The following is a 21,425-nucleotide window of genomic DNA, read 5'->3' on the forward strand; positions in this document are numbered from 1 at the left end:
AGATATTTTGCATATTTGTCAAATCTACCACATATTTGTATATGGCTAATACGATTATGGAGACTTGATAATAATAGAAAAATTTATTTATGATTTACATTTTTAGGTATATTTTGAACCATATTAAAAAAGAAGCCACATCTCGATAAAATGTGCCTTATCGAAAAAATACAAAGAAGCAAAAAAGTTTTAAAAACACTGTGTTTAACTAATGGTATCACAGTAATAGTTTAATTGGAACGTACACAACCATTTTGGAGGTTTAAAGGAACAAAACCCCCATAAAATCTCCATGTAAACATATTAGAAAATAAGCCGCAACTCGATAAAAACTGCCTTGTCGAAAAAATACTAAGAAACAAAAAAGTTTTAAAAATATTGAATTTGACTAATAGTATCACAATAATAATTTAATGGAACGTAAACAAAAGTTTGGGTGGGTTTAAGGGAACAAAACCCCCATAACATTTTTATGGGGTGCACAAATTTCACTATAATTTTTCTTTAGGATATTCCTGCCATAAAAATGCCACATGTCCATTTTCAATAAAAAATCTCTAATAGTTTTCGATATATTGGAAAAAATCAATTTTCATTTTGTAACTTTAAAGGGCTGTAACTTTTTTTATATGCATATTTGTACAAAGGTAAGTTAGGTTCATTCGAACTATTTTTGGTCCCAGAATAGGTGATTTAATTTATGACCTGTATTTTTGTTACACCCTGTATATCTATGAACAACTTGATTAGTGCAATACCTTGCAAAAAATAAACTTCTATTAATAATCACCCTTTTGAGAGTTTTTATTGACTTATTTATTCTGACTGATTATTATTTATTTTAGCTGATTTAGCAAACATTGACCCTATGTATCAATATTCCTTGGTTTGGTTCATAAATCTATTTAAGTCAGCAATCGACAACACTGAAAGGGTTGAAGATGTCGGTCAACGATTGAAAGACTTGGAAAAGTACTTCACATATTCGTTATACGTTAATATTTGCCGTAGTCTTTTTGAAAAGGTAAGAAAACCCTTATAGGTTTCATAACATTAAAGGTAACATGGAGTAGAGATAAGAGACGTAACGACAGAAATATGATAAATATAAGTTTTCTTGAATTTGAAAAAATATATTACAATTTTTGGAAAATGTCTCTCAACTTTTCTACATTTTTACTATTATTTCCATAATATTCTACAGGAGATACCATCCTGCAACAGTAATAAACTTCAAATAATTGGGGAATTATAAGTTATAAAATTCAAAAGAGTTTAAAAGATAGTGCATACAGATGATAATATAATGTCTTAAATAAATAACATTGGACAACTAAGATTTAACTCATTTTAAAAAGTTTTACTAAATCAATCATTCTATGAAACTTGGTAAATCTAGATTTTGCGAATGCTTTAAGTCTGAGGTTTTAAACCGCTTAGGTATTCCTATGCATTTTTTTTATAGATAAGAATGTAATTAGTGCCGATAAAAAATCAAGTATTAAAATAGAAGCCACATAATTTTATCACAAAATTTCAGATCCGGCCTTAGAATAAATTAGAGCGAAATTAAATTAAAATAGTAATTGCAGGAAACAGGGCATATTACTCATTAATGACCGTACTTAAATCTAAAATACTACTCTCAAAACCAGCAAAAATAAGAGTATATAATACAATAATTCGTCCCACAATAAAGTATGGAAGCAAGACATAGACTTTGAACCAGTGGGAAATGACAAAATTACTGGTACTTGAAAGAAAGATACTGCTGACTATTTATGGGTCTTGTAGAGAAGAGACAACAGGAGAATGAAGAAGAAGACACAAGGATGAATTTCGGAGAGTATATGGAGATGAAAAGAATCTCCAGACAGTATATGAATAAGATGGGGGGGCCACGTGCTAAGATTGAGTGACGAAAGACTTCTGGACGCCACATTCTGCGAAAGGCCCGATGGCAAAAGGTCAGTTGGTCGCCCAAGAAAGAGACGAAAGGACGCAGCAGCCAGTGATCTACGCAAAACAGGAGAATGCAATGATAAATAGCTGCTCAGGATCGACAAGAATGGAGGGAAATAGTAAACGCGGCCAAGACTCACATAGAGTTGTAGAGCCAAATGATGATGATGATGACTATTATTGATGAGGAATAGGGAGCAAAATAGATATGGTTTGTTCAACAGTAAATGGTTTGAATTCAATTAGTGCGGTCGTAAATATTATTAAATTTATCTGACCTGGCCCATTGTTAAGACCCACCCGGAGCGATAAACTATCGAGGTAGACAGAGTTGATCTTTTGCAATTAACACTGACTAGACGGTACTCCCATAATAAAGCCTAAAATAAATTTTACCTGAAACCGGGCCTTTTATACTATTATCGGTTAATCCGGGCTGCTTATAGTGGTAACTAATTGAACTTAACCATTTACTGTTTAACATACCATACAGATGAATAAACAAACGCATGAGAAAATACCAGGATAAATATTTTGGAAGAAGTCTAAAACGACAAAGCAAACACGTTCTAAAAGTGTCACGGAGGGAAAGAAAGAGGAACAGGATGCCATGATCAAAATGATGCAACAATTAATGGACAAAAATGAAGAAATGATGAATGAAATAAAACAAATAAGGAAAGAACAAATTGAAAGTAATAAACAACCAAAGGAGATAAAGGAAAATAACATAAAATTAAAAAACTTGAAACAATTAAAAGACAGAATGGAAGGACTGGAGAAAACAATGCAATTAATACGGATCAACAATAGATACCCGCATAGAAATAAATACAAGGAGTGTCTTTATGAGTGAAAACACAAAAATGATGTTGCTGAACAATTCTGCAGAATCTTTTACAGTATTTTTAAAAATTTTTCATATTCATCTATGGAATTATTTAAATGATTCGATCTAAATTTAAATTATTTAAATTAAATATCAAATGATCAGACGCTATGGAAAGCGACTAAGAAGCTCAAAAAACCATACACAACTATTCCTCCTCTCCATAAACCAAATGGTGAATGGGCTCGTTCCAACAAAGAAAAAGGGGACGTCTTTGCTGAATATCTTACGAGTGTATTTCAAACCGAGCCACCAGACCCTGATAAAGAAGTTGAAGAACTAATTAGCGCAGCATGTCAAATGTCCCTTCCAATCAAAAATTTTACTCCTATAGAAGTCAAGAAAGAAATAACCAAACTTAACTCACGAAAGGCTGCAGGTTGTGACTTAATCTCGGCACAAGTACTAAAACAACTTCCTCCTAAGGCCATTATTATGCTAACGGTAATATTTAATCGCATGCTAAGTTTATCATACTTTCCAAAAATATGGAAATTTGCAGAAATCATAATGATCCTTAAGTCAGGCAAAGCTCCCAATGAAGTAACATCTTATCGGCCCATCAGCCTACTCCCAATCGTTAGCAAAGTTTTTGAAAGATTGCTGCTACAAAGAATATACGCAGATCATGAATTCCTAACATTACTACCAGAACATTAGTTTGGTTTTCGGGAAAATCACTCTACTACACAACAAGTCCATCGAATAGTAAATGAAATATCAAAAACCCTTGAAGAAAAGAAATAGTGCGACGCTGTATTCTTGGATATCTCACAAACGTTTGTCAAAGTTTGGCACAGAGGTCTACTTTACAAAGTAAAATTAGCACTATCTAGTAACTATTTCCTCCTAATCAAATCCTACTTATCAAATAGATATTTCTCAGTAAAATTCAAAGACCAACAATCCAGCCTCTGTCCTATTAACTCCGGAGTTCCGCAAGGTAGTGTTCTCGGGCCGCTGCTGTTCTCACTCTACACAGCCGATATACCAGAGTTTCATAATACTACGATCGCTTCCTTTGCTGATGACGTAGCAATACTAGCCGTAAATGAAGATCACATACAAGCCTCACAAGACCTGCAACACCATCTGGACATACTCAGTGAATGGTACACAAAATGGCGAACAAAAGTAAACAAAACAAAACCATCTCAAATAACGTTTACCAACCGCCACAACACATGCCCACCTGTAAGAATGGTAAATGAACGAATACCAACAGTAACAGACGCTAAATACCTTGGCCTCCATCTTGACCAACGTCTTACTTGGAAGAAACATATCCAGACCAAAATAAGACAACTAGACTTGAAATTTCGGCAAATGTATTGGCTCCTTGGACGCAGATCAAAACTCAACATCCAAAACAAAATTCTTCTGTACAAAGCAATACTTAAACCTATTTGGTACTACGGACTACACCTCTGGGGCTGTGCAAAGTCAGCATCACTGGATATCATCCAAAGATTTCAGTCTAATGACCTAAGATCAATAGTGGATGCACCGTGGTACGTAACGAATCAAACACTTCACGAAGACTTAAATATACCTTTCATCACAGAAGAAATCCATCGAGCCACGGAGTCACAAAATGAGCGTACCATTCATTCACCATGACAATGAGTTAGTACCCCAGTTAATAGGGAAAAAAACATGAAAAAATGTTAAGCAGGGTTTTGAAGGTGCTAAACGGTAGATGAGAGATAAATGATGATAATTCCGTGAAGACGTACAGCTAATTTTTCTTCTTCTTTTTTTTAAACAGGTACAAAGAATGAAAAACTCAGTTTTTTTACTATAAAACGTTTCTTGTTAATTTTAGAGAAAAATGTTTTAAATAAGTGTTGTAGATCTTAAAAAGTTCTTTAATTTGATAGTACTCATAATAATATGCATAAACAATTGACCTAGATAATTGCAAGTATAAATAGTAATAACTTTACTTTTTACATAATGATATATAATTTAACTACTTTAAATTATGCCATTTAATGGTTTCTTTAAGTGCACTAAATTTCAACCAGATTGACCAAATAGTTTGTAAGTTATTCAATTTGTTTATCCCAGAGAGCAATTGTTTATACAACTGTTCTTGCCCTAACAGTGAATCTAGAGATATTTAGCAAATCGCAATCAATTATTCGAGAGTCTACTACTTTTAAGATGCATTAAGAAAAAATTAACATTTTATTAAAATTGTTATTAAAAAACTCGTTTGAAAAAGACCCTACTTTCTAGGTTATAAACAATTTGAATAACTTTGACAGTTTTTGTGTCACACGCTTGCATGTAGGCTCACTGAAAAGCTGGTGAAAAAATACATATTAAAAAAGAAAAAATAAATTTATATGACAAATAGGAATTAAGTTAGTATTTTTTTTTATAAATCAAATTTTGCATTGTTTATAAACATTAAGAGCTGAAAATTTATATATGGAAATCTATATTTTACGATCCAGTTTATAGATTGCATATGCAGTGAAATAATAAAATCTTATGACCTGTTAAACTGATGGTACTCGTGAAACACCACCAAGAAAGTGAAGGTGGGAACTGTTCAAGCTTCGCTTCCTTTTTTGGAAAAAAACTGCAATATATTATCACCTTCCATAGCACGCACAACCTTCTTTTTTAACTGGAGTAGCTCAAAAAAATACTAAAAATTGTGCAAATTTCACCTTGCACAATTGCAAAATTGGAAAATCCCGTGAAAATCAGTTGATTCAATTTTACTATAAAAGTTATTGAATTTTACAAGTATTTCTTAAAAATTCTTTAAATCATTAAGTAAAGTATATTTTTTATATAAATATATAATAATTATAAATTAGTACAATACATTTTTTTTTATTTGAAATAATTAAAAAGTATTTAAAAGTCCTTAATAATTTTTAAAAAATTGTTTGTTTTATTTTGTTTCTGAATTGTTATGACATGTTATTTAATTTAATGAAACTATTAATATTTGTTTAGGTAGGCATCTAATAAGTATAAATATGTAGTATGTTTGCACTATTTAATGATGTATGTTTAAGTTCAATAATTAGAATAAAAGTCATATATTTGTTTTGATAGTAATATATATATTTTAATAAATTCATATAATTAATTATAAAAATAAAAAAGTAAAACATTGTTTATGAATTTTAATTTGATTGTTCTAGTGAACGTCTATAACTTCTAAATCGCTTCTCGGCAAGTTACAGTTCATCCTCTACAAAGTCTGACTCGACATCGTCAAGAACCACTGCAACGCGATTAAAACATTTTTTCTCCTCTTCTTCCACTGCACAGTTTGTACAAAGATCCGTACAGTTTATACCATATTTTTTACAACCATATCTTGTACTTTTGCAACCCGTTGAACATTTAGATGTAATTTGTTTTAATATCTCTTCAGGGATCAAACAATCTAAGGTGTAAATAGGTTCAAAACCCGTATCAGTTTTTTGCCATCCATATTGGATAGCATCCAGTTTTTTACCTAACCAGTGTTGTAATTGATGATAAACGCGAAGTACATGCTGATAACCTGCACCTTCTGTTGGGGGCAAATTTTCCAATTTAAAAGATTTTTTCCCTGTATTTCTTATAAATTGTAAAAAACGTAACTCATTTAATGACAATATGATATTATGTTTTTTTATATGTAACATCAATTGCAGCAGAATACAAAGCAACAATGATATCACATCCGTTTTTCATGATGTCCTCCTTGTTAGCATTCTCGTCGTAAAAAATATTTATCAGATCTACAATTTCTGACGATGCAGTTAATAATTTGAATTTTCCTTGATTAAAAAAAGAGGAAGTTGTATCACACCCAGTAAAAATATATAAGAACCCAACGTATTTTCTTACATGAGAATGTTTAAAACTATTACAACTATAATAGCCTTTTTTTAAAATTTTCCTTTTCCGCCTTTTTTTTTCAAAATACATATATGTTATTGTCCGGAGCAGAGAGTTGCGTCAATATTATGAGTATATCAGTATCATTACCAATTATTACAATGGTCTTGCTAGTTTCATATGTATGTTCGTGAAGAGCTGTCTGCACTATTAATACGTCCGCATCTTCATCTGCTACTTTAGTTCTGTACCCAGATTTGTTGAGCTCTGCACATAAAAGTTGAATCAATTGCTTTTTATTTTTACTAACTGCTAAAAATATTTTTTGTTTTATGGATAAGATCGTGTTTTCAACCAATGTAATTTCTGGGCCTGAGCTAATTATTATTGTATATTTATATAAATAATATACTTTAATTAGTAAAATATAAGTAATTCTTACGAGAAATTATTGTAAAATTAAAGCAAGTAATAGCAATTAAACTGCAAATTTTTTCAACATGTTTCAAATTGGGATTCCATTCTAAAAAATAAAACGAAGCTATTTTCACCTTTACATTTGTTGGCGGTGTTTCACGAGTACCATCATTTTAATGAGTCATGACTTTTTATTTTTTTTACTGCATATGCAATCTATGAAGTGGGTCAGAAAATATAGACTTTCTTAAACAACTTATTCAATTTCCAGCTCTTAATGTTTATAAACAATGAAAATATGATTTATTGAAAAAAAAATTCTAACTTGATTTCTATTAGTCATATAAAATCCATTTTATTATTTTAATGTGTATTTTTTCACCAGCTTTTCATAAGCCTACATACGAGCGTGTAACATAAAAACTGTCAAAGTTATTCTAATTGTTTATAACCCAAAATGTAGGGTCTTTTTCAGACGGTTTTTTTAACAACAATTTTGATAAAATCTTAAAACATTTTTAATACATCTTAAAACTAAAGTCTTAAATAATCGATTGCGATTTGTAAAATATCTCTAGAGTCACTGTTAGGGCAAGAACAGTTGTTTAAACAATTGCTGTCTGGGATAAACAAATTGAATAACTTATAAACTATTTGGTCGATCTAGTTGAAATTTGGCACACTGAAATAACCCATTAATTGGCATAATTTGAAGTAGTTAAATTAAATATCGTTGTGCAAAAAATACAGTTATTAATATTTAAAAATTAGTGCAAAAATGAGAGTTTTTTACAATTATCTCGGTCAATTCTTTATATATTTCAATATGTGTCCCACCAAATTGAAGAACTTTTTAAGGTCTACAATATTTATTTGAAACATTTTTCTCTAAAATGGATAAGAAACGTTTTATAGTCAAAAAACTTAGTTTTTCATTCTTTGTAACTGTTTTAAAAAAAGAAGAAGAAAAATTAGCTGTACGTCTTCACGGAATTATCATCATTTATACCTCATCTATCGTTTAAAACCTTCAAAACCCTGTTTAACATTTTTACGTGAAATCGACGATTTTTTTCCCTATTAACTGGTGTATAGTAAGGGAATTATTCCATAATGGCCCTGCCACAAGGAGACTAGATAGAACCTGACCTCAGGACCTATTTTAAAACTTAAACATAAATAGAATAAGATGAGACATCATTGGAAGTCTTTTCTTCATGCCCAAAAACATGGAACAAATTTACTTAATACTCTTTTAATGATGTAGATTGTAAATAAACATAATAACATAAAAGAAAAATATTCATCTATGACTCTCGACAATATTTTTACAACTTTTTTACAATTGATAACTTCAAACTAACACATCTAAATTTTTAGGACAAGTTGTTATTTTCTCTTCTTCTGTGTGTTAATTTAATGAAGACGCGTGGGGAAATCAACACTGCAGAATGGATGTTTCTTCTAACCGGTGGTGTAGGTTTAGAAAATCCCAATAAAAATCCCACTGATTGGTTAGTCTCGAAGTCATGGGATGAGTTGTGTAGATTGAATGATCTACCAGCCTTCAAGTAAGTCAAAAGCTATTCTAAACTAATTGATTATTTATATAGGTCATTTCAAAACTTCATTGAGCAATATAATTTCTAGAGGCATTATGCACCACTTTATGGCCAACAGCAGAGACTGGAAAAGAATTTTCGACTCCGGTGAACCCCAGGACATGGAATTACCTAGTCCCTGGCATTCCAAACTTAACGATTTACAAAGACTGATCGTATTACGGTGTATCCGGTACGACAAAATGGTACCTGGTGTTCAAAACTTCGTTACACGTAAGACATGCTAATAACTACAAGATTCTTAGTAATATCCTTATCACTTTCAGTACATCTTGGAAAAAGGTACATAGAGCCTCCGCCGTTTGATTTGATTTCTTCATTTGGAGACTCCCATTGTTGTATACCTTTGATTTTCATTCTAACGCCAGGTGCAGATCCTACAGCTGTCTTGTTAAAATTTGCTGATGATCAAGGTAAATCAACCACAGTTAGTATATCATGGCCACCTTATACTCCAGACTTGTCACCATGGGATTTTAACGAGTTTATCTGAGTAAATTATGAAATTCTGAAATATCTGAATTAATTCAACTTTCTTATGATGACATAGTTCTTAAAAATAAGTTTAAAAAAATTAAACCTTGGATTACTCATGGCATTATTGTATCTATTAGAAAAAGAGATCAACTTAAACAAAATCTAAGAAGGGAATCCACTCCAGAAAAAATCATTGAATATAAAGATTACAGAAATAAACTAAATAAATTAATTACACAAACAAAAAATGATTATTATAAAAACAAAATAAATGATAATAGCAAAAATATTAAAAAAATTTACAATTTTATAAATGAGGCTACAAACGAAAACACAAAAAATAAAAAAAATTAAATTAAGTACATCAAGGTTGAAAATGATAATAAAATTGAAAATAACATTGATATTGCAAACCATTTTAATAAGTTTTTTACTGAAATAGGATTAAAAATGACCAGTAAAATTAAAAAACCACATACTCCATTCCACATGAATTACTCCTCTCAGACATCAATGTATCTTAAACCAGTCACAAATAACGAAATAATAAAATATATAAATTCCCTTAAAAATAATTCAGCACCAGGTAAAGATGCCATCTCTTCTAAAATTATAAAAACTCTTCACATCTATCTCATTGATTCTCTTGTTCATATAATAAACCTTATTTTTAAAACTGGTGATATTCCAAGTCATTTTAAAGTTTCAGTAGTGAGCCCTGTTTATAAATCAGGTAATAAATTTAATATGGAAAATTATAGACCAATAAGTATCATATCAAATCTAGGTAAAATCTTTGAAAAATGCTTAAAAGATAGATTAGTGTCATATTTAACTGAAAACAAAATATTATCTCCTAATCAGTTTGGTTTTACTCCTGGTCTAAGTACAGTAGATGCTATGAATGAAGTTGTGCAAGATATAACTATGCATCTTGATAAAGGGCAAAAATGTATTGCAGTGTTCCTTGACTTGTCCAAGGCATTTGACACAGTTTCACACACTAAATTATTGGATATACTAGATAAATATGGCGTGAGGGGTATTGGGCAGAAAATTTTTACTAACTATCTTTATGAAAGAATACAATATACAAAAATAAATGATGCTATCAGCGAACCAAGAACTATTAAAATTGGAGTGCCACAGGGTACAGTTTTAGGCCCAACACTCTTTAATATATATATAAACTCAATATTTAATCTTAAGATCAGGGGTAAAATCGTGTCATATGCTGACGATACAGTCATAATTTTTTCTGCATCTACATGGGAAGAAGCAAAACAGAAACTTCAACAAGATCTATTTTATATCAAACATTTTCTTGATACATTTAAACTTCTTCTAAATGCTAAAAAAACTAATTATGTAGCCTTTTCTATAAATGATACAAATCGTCCAAACTTTGAAAACATTAACATACAAAACATTGAAGATCCTATCTATTGAACAAGTAAATATCATAAAATACTTAGGAGTATATTTAGATAAAAATCTTAAATGGGAACACCACATAACATACCTAACAAAAAAGATTAGGGCCCTTATGCATAAATTTTATCTGCTAAGGGAGTTTCTTGCAAAAAAACTGATCACTATGATTTATCAATCCTTAATTGAGCCTTTACTAAGGTATGGAATTTTGTTATGGGGTGGAGCATATGAAAACAACATAAGAAATCTCAAAGTAGCTCAAAATTCAATTATTAAAATAATGTTAAAAAAACCTAAACTTTTCTCTACAACTGAATTATATAATAATAAAATCTGTGACTTGAAAACACTCTATATTTCAACATGTTGCACATATATTCATAAAAATTTCTCCAAACAGACACTAATAGAACATAATTATCAAACTAGAGGTAACATCAAAAGAAGCTTAGTTTTACCACAGTTAAGTCGAGGAATAAGCCAACATTCTCTGATTTTTAGGGCACCCAAGTATTATAATTTACTACCAAACAAAATAAAAGAAATCAAATCCATAAAAATGTTTAATAAAAAGGTAGTTGATTGTATTATTGGAAACAAAACACAATTTGAATTGTAAATCCTGAAAAAAAAATGTCCTTTTTTTTGATTTTGGAATTCTTAATACCTATAAGTTGGATTTTTTACATATTATTATATTATATAGATATGCTGTTTTACTTAGTTTTAAGTTTAAATTCCAAATAATTTTGATTCTCGAATGTGTTTTTTTTTGTTACGTTTGTTTATAAGTAATCTATATTTATTTAGGATTTTTCTATAGACACACACAGATGTTTTCACATCTAGGTGTCTTTCTGTATATTATATTATATGTACTTAAAATTGTAAATTTTGGCTAATAAATTGAATTGAATTGAAATTGAAGTAAAAACAAATTTTTTATTATAGTTTGTTTTGTTAACAGTTTTTTGTTTTTTTTTACTAATACATTTTTATCTATGTAGGATTTGGGGCGGCTAGATTGTTCGCTCTTTCTCTTGGACAAGGTCAAGGACCAATAGCTATTAAACTAATTGATGAAGGGGTTAAAAATGGCACTTGGGTGGTACTGCAAAATTGTCATTTAGCAAAGAGCTTCATGCCGACCTTAGAAAGGGTGAGATTTTTTAACAATACTTCTATAAAATTAATACTACGTTTATTTAACTGTGGCACCTATTGGTGCCACCCGAATTATTAGACAAGTCTGTTGATGGCTCCGATCGGTGCCACATATGCCAAATGTGTTAAAATGAAGACGTTTGAAGAATTATTCTCATATCAAAAATTTAAATACAATATATGAACATTTTTAATATAACAAGTACTACACTCAACGAAAAAGGTACGTAATATCAATAAAAATGTTAATTCAGACAACAAACGCAATACTTAAAATTTGTCCAATTCTTGGTTTTATTGGGACAACAAAACGATGTTCATCAATTCATTATTTTCGTTCGTTGAGCCAATGTATTACGTTTATTGAATGGATGAACATTCATTATGTATACCATAATATCACTTTATTGTATTACGAACTCTGTTCACTGAGTCAACGAACACTATTTACTGATATGACGAACTCTGTTCACTGAGTCAACGAACACTATTTATTGAAACAACAACGTCGTTAATTGACCGACGAAGACTATTCGTTGTGTCAATAACAGTGATATTTCTCCTAACGTATTTCGTTTATTTCTACAATTATTTCCGTTTATTGTTACAATTAATTCCGTTCGTTCCCACAATAAATACGGTTTTTCTTACAAGCAATTCTATTGATTCTTACAATCAGTTTCGATCATTCCTACTATGAACGTATTTTATATTAATAATTACTGAATGAAATAGCCCAATGTATGATATTAATTGATTAATAATAAATTTTTAAATCCCCCTTTTTTGTCCTTAACCTAAAGGACTTTACACTGTGTGATTTTTTATATGATTTCACTTATACAGTGTACTGGAATAAGTGTTACACTCCCCCCACCCCCTTATTAACTTATTTATTCTTAGCACATAAGCAAAACGCTCGGACAGGTCGATTTTTAAAATAATCAAAGTATATTATAACATCAATGTTTCGAACTTTACACGATCCCTCTTCAGGTGACAGGCGGGGCGTAACTTTGATTTTTTTTTAATGGGAAAGTACGTTGTGACAGCTTATTTAAAAGCGTTTGAAATAGTGATTCCAAAAATGTATAACACTTTAATCCTTTTTGAGAGCGCAGGTTCAAAATTTCGATCGAATTCTTTTTAAACGCATTCATTTTTTTTGGAATTCTGAGAAAACTAATAAGTATTTTTGAAAAATTTAAACGCAGAATAAAATATTACATTATTACCGAGGGCAGAAAGTCCCTTAGAATAAACAAAAAGTTTCTGTTGAATGGCATGCCTATTTGAAATTAAAAATCATACTAAATTTTCTATTTTTCACCTCTGTGACTTATTAAAATAATCATTATAGAGGTTCAGACCCTTGATAATACTGTAATATTTTATTTTGCATTTAAATTTTCAAAAATAATCATTAGTTTTCTCAGGATTCGAAAAAAATAAATACATTTAAAAAGAATTCGACCGAAATTTCACGATAATAGACACACAAAAACTTCCTTTTACTACGGACTACACTTGAAAACGAAATGCAATTATTATTCGGCACTTCGGTAACACAGAGAAGCTAGGGGTATCACGATAAGGAAAAGCCGTTAACTTTCAAATGGTCAAGCAAAACATTTATTGTCTCAACAACTACGATTATTGTCACAATGCACGTTTTGATTGTGAGAATTAAATGCAGTAGCAGATTGATTAATGCATTCGTTGTCACAACAATCAATTTACATATATTCAATAATCATATATTACTCTATATTAACAACATTTGTACATTGTTTTAATGAAATCTGTACGTTGTCACGATAAACCAAGGTAATTGATTGTCATCAACGAAATCAAGAACGTGAGTTGCTGCCAGAATTAACAGTATTTATTAAATATACGAAACTAAGTTATTGGCTGAATAAATTGAGTGTTATTGATTAATGTACTCTAGTTATTCTCACAATTATTATTCAATCATTGTGACAATAACCAAATACATTCGTCAATGTCTAAAAGTTCGTTGAAACAACAAATTAAATTGTTGTGACAACGAAATACTATTCAGTTATCACTGTTAATCAATATTACGAACTAAATTTTTTTGAGTGTATGTTTTCTAGATTTGTGAAAACTTGACTCCGGATGCCACGCATCCTGACTTTAGATTATGGCTGACGTCATATCCTGCTGATCATTTTCCTGTGCTGGTGTTGCAAAATGGGGTCAAAATGACCAATGAACCACCAAAAGGTTTGAAGAACAACATAATCAGGTAATTACAAAATACAAATGGATCCTTTTTGTTTTTTAATGAAATTGATCAATTCCGACATAAATTGTTTTCCAGGTCTTACATGAGCGATCCAATTTCTGATGTAGAATGGTTTGAAAGTTGCAAGCAAACTGCAGTTTTTAAGAAGCTTTTGTACGCTCTCTGCTTTTTCCATGCAACCGTCCAAGAGAGAAGAAAGTTTGGTCCGTTGGGTTGGAACATTCCATACGAGTTCAACGAAACTGATCTGAGGATCAGTGTGATGCAGTTACACATGTTTTTACACGAATATGAAGTAAGTATTTAACTAAAAATACAGGGTGTAACAAAAATACAGGTCATAAATTTAATCACATATTCTAGGACCAAAAATAGTTCGATTGAACCTAACTTACCTAAGTACAAATGTGCACATAAAAAAAGTTACAGCCCTTTGAAGTTACAAAATAAAAATCGATTTTTTTTAATATATCGAAAACTATTAGAGATTTTTGAAGTTATACTTCTTTAGGCGCGATTGGGAGTGAATTTTTATTACTCTGCGCGCATGCGCACACAGACAGTGTGGAGTTCGTTGCTAAATCTTTTAAGTTATGTGTGTATCAGTCCAAAAAATGGGGGAAAGAATATATTAGTGTTTTTAGTAAATATATTTATTATAATTTTTGTGTCTCTGGATTTGTTTTCCTCGGGAATAACATAATAATTAATATTTAAAGTATTTTTATTCTTCAGTTGATCTATTTGTCACAATGTCTGGAAATCTTTGTCACTATGTTAATCCGTAAAAACAATGAGAGTATAGCTCAGTGGTAGAGCGTTCGACTCGAGATCGAGCGGTCCCCGGTTCGAATCCGTGTGTTTCCTATTTTTTTTTTATTTTGGTATTGCTTTAATAAACATTTTTGGAAAGTAGTAAGTAAAAATCAGTGACTAGTACATTCAGCCGTTTGTATGGACGAATAATTAGAGACCACATTGAGAAGGAGTACAAAGACCAAGAGGAAGAAGAACAATCCGGTTTTCGAACAGGAAGAAGCTGTACTGATAATATCTTCTGCCTCAAACAACTAATAGAAAAAAAATTAAGCACAAATCAAGAAGCCCACCTCATGTTTATTGACTTGCAGAAGGCGTACGATACAGTTCCTGTAAACAAACTCTGGAACGTGTTACGACAGACGAATATTAGTGTCACCTTAATAAAAGCCTTAAGAAATTTGTATGAAGGGTCAACATCACAAATAAAAACTGGAAACAGATTATCGCAAAGCTTCCTGGTTAATAAAGGTCTACGTCAGGGGTGTTGTGTATCACCGACCTTATTTAAAATATATGTTGCAAAAGCATTGAAAGAGTGGAAACGAAAATGCAGAGGCATGGGCGTAGACCTTGGAGAGATTTGCTTATATACATTGCAGTTTGCTGATGACCAGGTTGTTATAGCAAACGATAAAGATGATTTAGAGTACATGGCAAGGAAATTACAAGAAGAATATAGAAAGTGGGGACTAGAAATTAATACAGAAAAAACAAAATACCTGCCAATAGGTACCGAACTATCGAACATCACATTAGAAAATAATGAAATCATCATGCCCTGCGACCATTACACATATCTAGGAATCGTTTTTGACACAACGGGGAAAGATGATGAAGAAATAAAGAGAAGAATAACACAATCCAGAAAAACAATAGGTTGTCTAAACAGCGTACTGTGGAATCATGAAATAGGAAAAAGAAGAAAACACAATATCTACGAATCTCTTATTAAAAGCAGTCTATTGTACGGAGCAGAAACTTGGCGGATAACCGAAAACAACAGAAGAAAACTGGAGGCAGTAGAAATGGACGCTTTTAGAAGATCAGTAGGAGTGTCACGCAGAGAGAGAATACGTAATGATGAGATAAGACAGCGAATGGGGGTTGACGGCTCTCTAACAACAGACATAGAAAGAAAACAGCTGATATGGTACGGACACGTCCAGAGGATGGATAACTCAAGACTCCCTAAAATAATTATGCAATGGGTACCACCAAACCGCAGAAAGAGAGGAAGACCCAAGAAATCTTGGAGAGAGGGAGTAACGAAGGCGATGAGCGCAAGAGATCTTAGAGAGGGCCAATGGGATGATAGAGTGTCATGGAAATTAGGCATCGGACAACGTCGCAAGACGTTTTAAAACCGATTGATAGATAGATAGTAAGTAAAAATTAGTTTAATCTTTAAATAAAATACAAATAACCTGTTGAAAGTATATTTATTTCGTTGAAATCATATACCTAATAGAAGTATAACTTCTTACGTGCGTGCAAAATACACACACATTCTTTTTTATTGAAACTGGACATGTGCCATTCTTATGGTAGTAGTACATATCTTAAGAAAAAATTATAGTGAAGTTTGGACACCCCATAAAAATTGTATGGCGATTTTGTTCCTTTAAAATCTCCCAAACTTTTTTGTACGTTTCAGTTTAATTATTATTGTAGTACCATTAGTTAAACAAAATGTTTTAAAAACTCTTTTGCCTCTCAGTACTTTTTCGAAAAATCAGTTTATATCGAGATATTTTGAATATTTTTCAAATCCACCACATATTTGTATATGGTTTAGTACGATTAGGGTGACTTGGTAATAATATGAAAATTTATTTATGATTTACATTTTTAGGTATATTTTGAACCAGATTAAAAAAGAAGCCACATCTCGATAAAAGGTGCCTTATCGAAAAAATACAGAGGCAAAAAAGTTTTAAAAACACTATAGTGGAGTCACTGAAGATGGATATGAGCTATTACCTCCGATTTCGTTGAACCTCCATCGATTTGGATGAAAATTGGGGAGTGGTTAGAGGATATCTCAAGGAACAAAGGTGACATGGTGCCAACTTGCGCTTTTACCATGGGGGTGGATGCCACCCCTTCTCGGGGGTGAAAATTATTTTATTAAAAATAACCCCGTAATTCGATAGAGGGACTAACTCTAAGCAAAATTTGTTATATAAAGTTATTGAAATTAATTATAAATTTTTGAGTTATTAAAGATTAGAGATTTTAATTTTTCCTGAGAAAAATGCACGTTTTTAACCGATTTTTTATAAATAATTCAAAACCTATAAGTTTTTACAAAAAAGTTATTATTACCAAAATTGAAGATAATAAAAAATGAAATAAATACCTTACTAGAAAAACCTTTTAGTGTTAACTAAAAGTGAGTTATAGGTAATTGAATGTATATTTCTCTCGGCGACTACCAAAATCTAAGTATTAAAGCTTAAATAACAGGAAAATTATGCATTTTATAACACAAACTTATTAAACATTTGTCAAAGTATTTAAAAATATCTATCAGATGAGCCCACGAACAAGTTGATAGCATTAAAATTTATGCTACAGAAATTTTTCAAAATTTATCTTTTAAAAATTTTTCCAAAAAATGTTATTTTTATTTTTTAATAACTCCGTTAATTTTGAGACATGAGATTCGCCTAAAAACTATTTGAAAGCTGAAACTAAGGGCTTTTAAACCACGTTAAATTTAATTTTCTAAACCGCTTACTTTTTTAAAAATAAAAGGTTAAATTGCCCGGTTACATGGTTCTCGCAGGCAAAATTTAAGCTTAAAACGTTTCTATCTCGGTTATTTTGTACCCTACAGAAATAGTAAGACAAATAAAATATTTGTTACAGAAAAAACTAAAATTTTATTATATATAATTTTTTTCGTATATTGAGTATTTTTGGAGTTATTATTAAAAGAAAATGAAAATTACGATAATCTGAAAAATTCTGATTCTTTAAATTACATCTTTTTTTCAAAAATATGCATTTTAAACCGGTCAAAATTGTTGAAATCATTACTTATGCTATTATAAAGAAAGTGTTGTAAGAATTTCTATAAATTTTAATTTTTGTGGAAAAGACGTTTTATTTTTAACTTTTTCCAAAAAAAAATCCAAAGAGTTCTCTTATTTTCATTATAATTTGCTTAATTTTGATGCTATTAACGTCTTATGGAGCTCATTTGATAGGTATTCCAAATTACTTTGACAAGTGTTTAGTAGGTATATTTTATAAAATGCATCGTTTTCCCGTTATTTAAGGTTGAATACCTAGATTTGCGTCGAAAGAAATATACCTTCAATTACCCATAACTTACTTTGAATTAACATTAGTGTAGTTCTTTAAATGAGAAGTGTATTCAACTTTTTATTATCTTTAATTTTGGTAATAATAACTTTTTTGTAAAAGCTTATAGTTTTTAAGTTACACGTGAAAAACATCTTTAAAACATGCATTTTTTTACGGAAAAATAAAATTTTTGATCTTTAATAACTCAAAAAGTATTGATTTATATTAATAACTTTATATAACAAATTTTGCTTAGAATTTTTCCCTTTAACGATTTATGGTATTATTTTTAATAAAATAATTTTCACACCCGAGAAGGGGTGGCATCCACCCCCAGGGTAAAAGCGCAAGTTGGCATCATGTCACCTTTGTTTCTTCAGGTATCCTCTAACTACTCACCAATTTTCATAAAAATCAATGAAGGTTCAACGAAATCGGAGGTGAAAACCTTCATTGACTCCACTACTATGATTAACAACTAATGATACCGCAGTAATAGTTTAATTGGAACGTACATTTGGGGGGTTTAAAGGAACAAAACCTCCACAAAATTTTTATGGGGTGCACAAATTTCATTATAATTTTTCTGCCATAAGAATGCCACATGTCCATTTTCAATAAAAAATCTCTAATAGTTTTCGATATATTCGAAAAAATCGATTTTCATTTTGTAACTTCAAAGAGCTGTAACTTTTTTTATGTGCATAAGGTAAGTTAGGTTTATTCGAACTATTTTTGGTCCCAGAATATGTGATTTTATTTATGACCTGTAATTTCGTTACACCCTGTATATTCAGTACGTATACGCTCACGGAGCGAACCATGATCGGTGAGAGAAATCCTGTCTGCCGTGAGACTGTAGAATTTAGAACTATAATATATCCATTGAGATTGAGGTTGTTTTTAAGTTTATTCAATAGCAAACTTTATATAATATGAAAAAATGTTTGTCCGATAAATGTGTTGGGAATTTTAATAAGTCCGACACGTAGAACATGTCAAATGACAGGAATTATATTGGTGGTAAATAGCAGTCTGATTTTTGCATGAAAGTTTAATAAAAGGGTAACAAATCAATTAGAACTTTTGGCCGACAAAATACATGAGACATTTTCGTAGTCTGACGTTCGAAATCCACAATTAAAACTTCCCCTGTTCCAGTGTTCCCGTTCATCAAAGTTTGTCCGACTAGACACCGTTAAAGGGCTATCCTAGTGTAAAAGTAAGAAATACGTATACTTTTTTGGGAATTTCTAAAATAAAAAATACTGTACCAATTGTTTTGAAAATTTGCATGAACATTTATTATGAAAAGAAGTACATGAAAAACAATTTTTATAAAAAAAATATTGAAAAGTAAACGATTTATGCGCCATCTACTGGCACCGTGAAAATAAAAACAGCTCAACTGCTACAGTGATTGGGACTAATGCTGAGGCCACAGTAACGTTAACGTCTAACGTCCATTATCATATTAATTAACATTAAAGTTAATGAAAGAGTGGAAAGTGACTGGCCACACTTAAAACGCGTTTTTTAATCCAATAATTTCAAGATGGAAGTCGAAGCTGCTACGCGGTTATATTTTATGAGTGCTAAATATTATTTTAAAAAATATATATTATATAATAAATAAATAAAAATGTATATATGTGTATGTGTCTGTATATTATATTATGATATATGAAAATGTGTAATATATTGTAATTTAACTTGTGAAATTGCGTTAATACCAAACCAGACTGGCTAATTGGCTATGCCAAGGCAATAAAAAAAATATTATTTCATGAATTTATTATTTTATAAACGGATCAAGCAAAAACCAAGACTCAAAAGAAGATGGTGGATGATAAAAATGCACAGAAAACGAACACAGTAATGACATCAAATGCAAACCAGCTTGTTTTATATGCCTCATTCGTTCCCATGCCAGATTTTAACGATTTAGTAGTCCCCTAGTATCCCAAAAGTGTGTCTTTTTTCTTTTTCAAATCTTCTACCGTCGCTGGAAAAGATAATGGTTGCACAATTCGACGCCAAGCGTCACCATGAACCCCACGATTTTTATGTGATTTTTGTCGGGGGTCCCATAAACATGGTTCTGTTTCAAACACTGTTAAAAATTCAATTATTTTCTCATTACTACACTCCATTTTCGTAGAATAGTATATCTCACAAAACAAATTACTCTGCTGCGCTGCAAACTAGAACTTGTTGAAACAGTGCAAGTGTAGCCACAACAACGCGATAAGTAACGGAGTAACTCCTTTGAAGTGTCGAAAAAAACCGCCACCCGATCTATCGCCTAACGTTTAACGGCATTAATAATGGCAATAACAAATTAGAGCGCTAAGTAGTGGCTACACCTCTCTTTAATGTCAAATAACGCGTTAATTAACGGCATTAGACGTTACTGTGGCCCGAGCCTAATAGAGATCCTGAGACTTAAAATTTCAAAGTTAATATTGAAATATGAGGTGTTTTTTATACATACCATCAACTAGGGGTTTTTTGATCGGATAAAAAATGTCAATTTAGCGGTTTTTGAAACTGAAAATCTCTTAGCTAATTTTAAAAAATTTTTCAACACTTCGTCCTTTTCCAAATGTTACTATTTTTCAAAAATCCTATTTGGTGGTATAGGAAATAACTTATATTTCAATAATAACTTGGAAATTTTACGTTTCAGGATCCCTATTAGTCCCAATCACTGCAACAGTGGAGCTATGTTTTTATTTTCACGGTGCCAGTAGATGGCGCATAAATCGTTTAATTTTCAATATATTTTAATGAAAATAGTTTAACATGTACTTCTTTTTATAGTAAATGCTCGTACAAATTTTTAAAACAATTGTTACAGTACTTTTTATTTTAGAAATTCCCAAAAAAAGTAAAGGAATTTCTTACTTTTACACTAGGATAACCCCTTAAGCTAATAAAAAATTTTCAGCTTGCTATTAATAAACTTCTTTTTGGTACGCGGGATCCAAGCCTATATGTCTTTGGGTCATTCACTGTAACTATTTCGTTAATTTACTCCTACTTACGCTGTGTTAACATTAAAGAAAATTGCGATAATTAAAGAATAGCTTTTTGAACGAACTTTTTTAGATGTTTCTTTTGATTTTTTGATTACCTATGTAAAAATCATCTACCCACAAGATTTCGTGAATTTTTATCATCAGATAAAAATATTTAA

The 21,425-nt window shown here is 30.8% G+C and overlaps 1 protein-coding gene and 1 non-coding gene across 2 annotated transcripts in view; both read left to right on the forward strand.

Moving 5' to 3' along the window:
- LOC114332199 (dynein axonemal heavy chain 7) overlaps positions 1-21,425 on the forward strand; it is a 251,128-nt gene that overhangs the window by 188,316 nt on the left and 41,387 nt on the right. The window contains exons 49-55 of the mRNA XM_028281947.2: positions 846-1,024; positions 8,504-8,694; positions 8,774-8,958; positions 9,012-9,158; positions 11,664-11,815; positions 13,941-14,092; positions 14,168-14,387. Coding sequence (XP_028137748.2) covers positions 846-1,024; positions 8,504-8,694; positions 8,774-8,958; positions 9,012-9,158; positions 11,664-11,815; positions 13,941-14,092; positions 14,168-14,387 — 1,226 coding nt within the window. The remainder of the gene's footprint in view (positions 1-845; positions 1,025-8,503; positions 8,695-8,773; positions 8,959-9,011; positions 9,159-11,663; positions 11,816-13,940; positions 14,093-14,167; positions 14,388-21,425) is intronic.
- On the forward strand, positions 14,888-14,959 carry Trnas-cga (transfer RNA serine (anticodon CGA)). Its single transcript has one exon. It is a non-coding gene; the product is annotated as a tRNA-Ser (tRNA).

This window comes from Diabrotica virgifera, chromosome 6 (genome assembly GCF_917563875.1).
Source record: "Diabrotica virgifera virgifera chromosome 6, PGI_DIABVI_V3a".
In the NCBI taxonomy this organism is placed as follows: Eukaryota; Metazoa; Arthropoda; class Insecta; order Coleoptera; family Chrysomelidae; genus Diabrotica; species Diabrotica virgifera.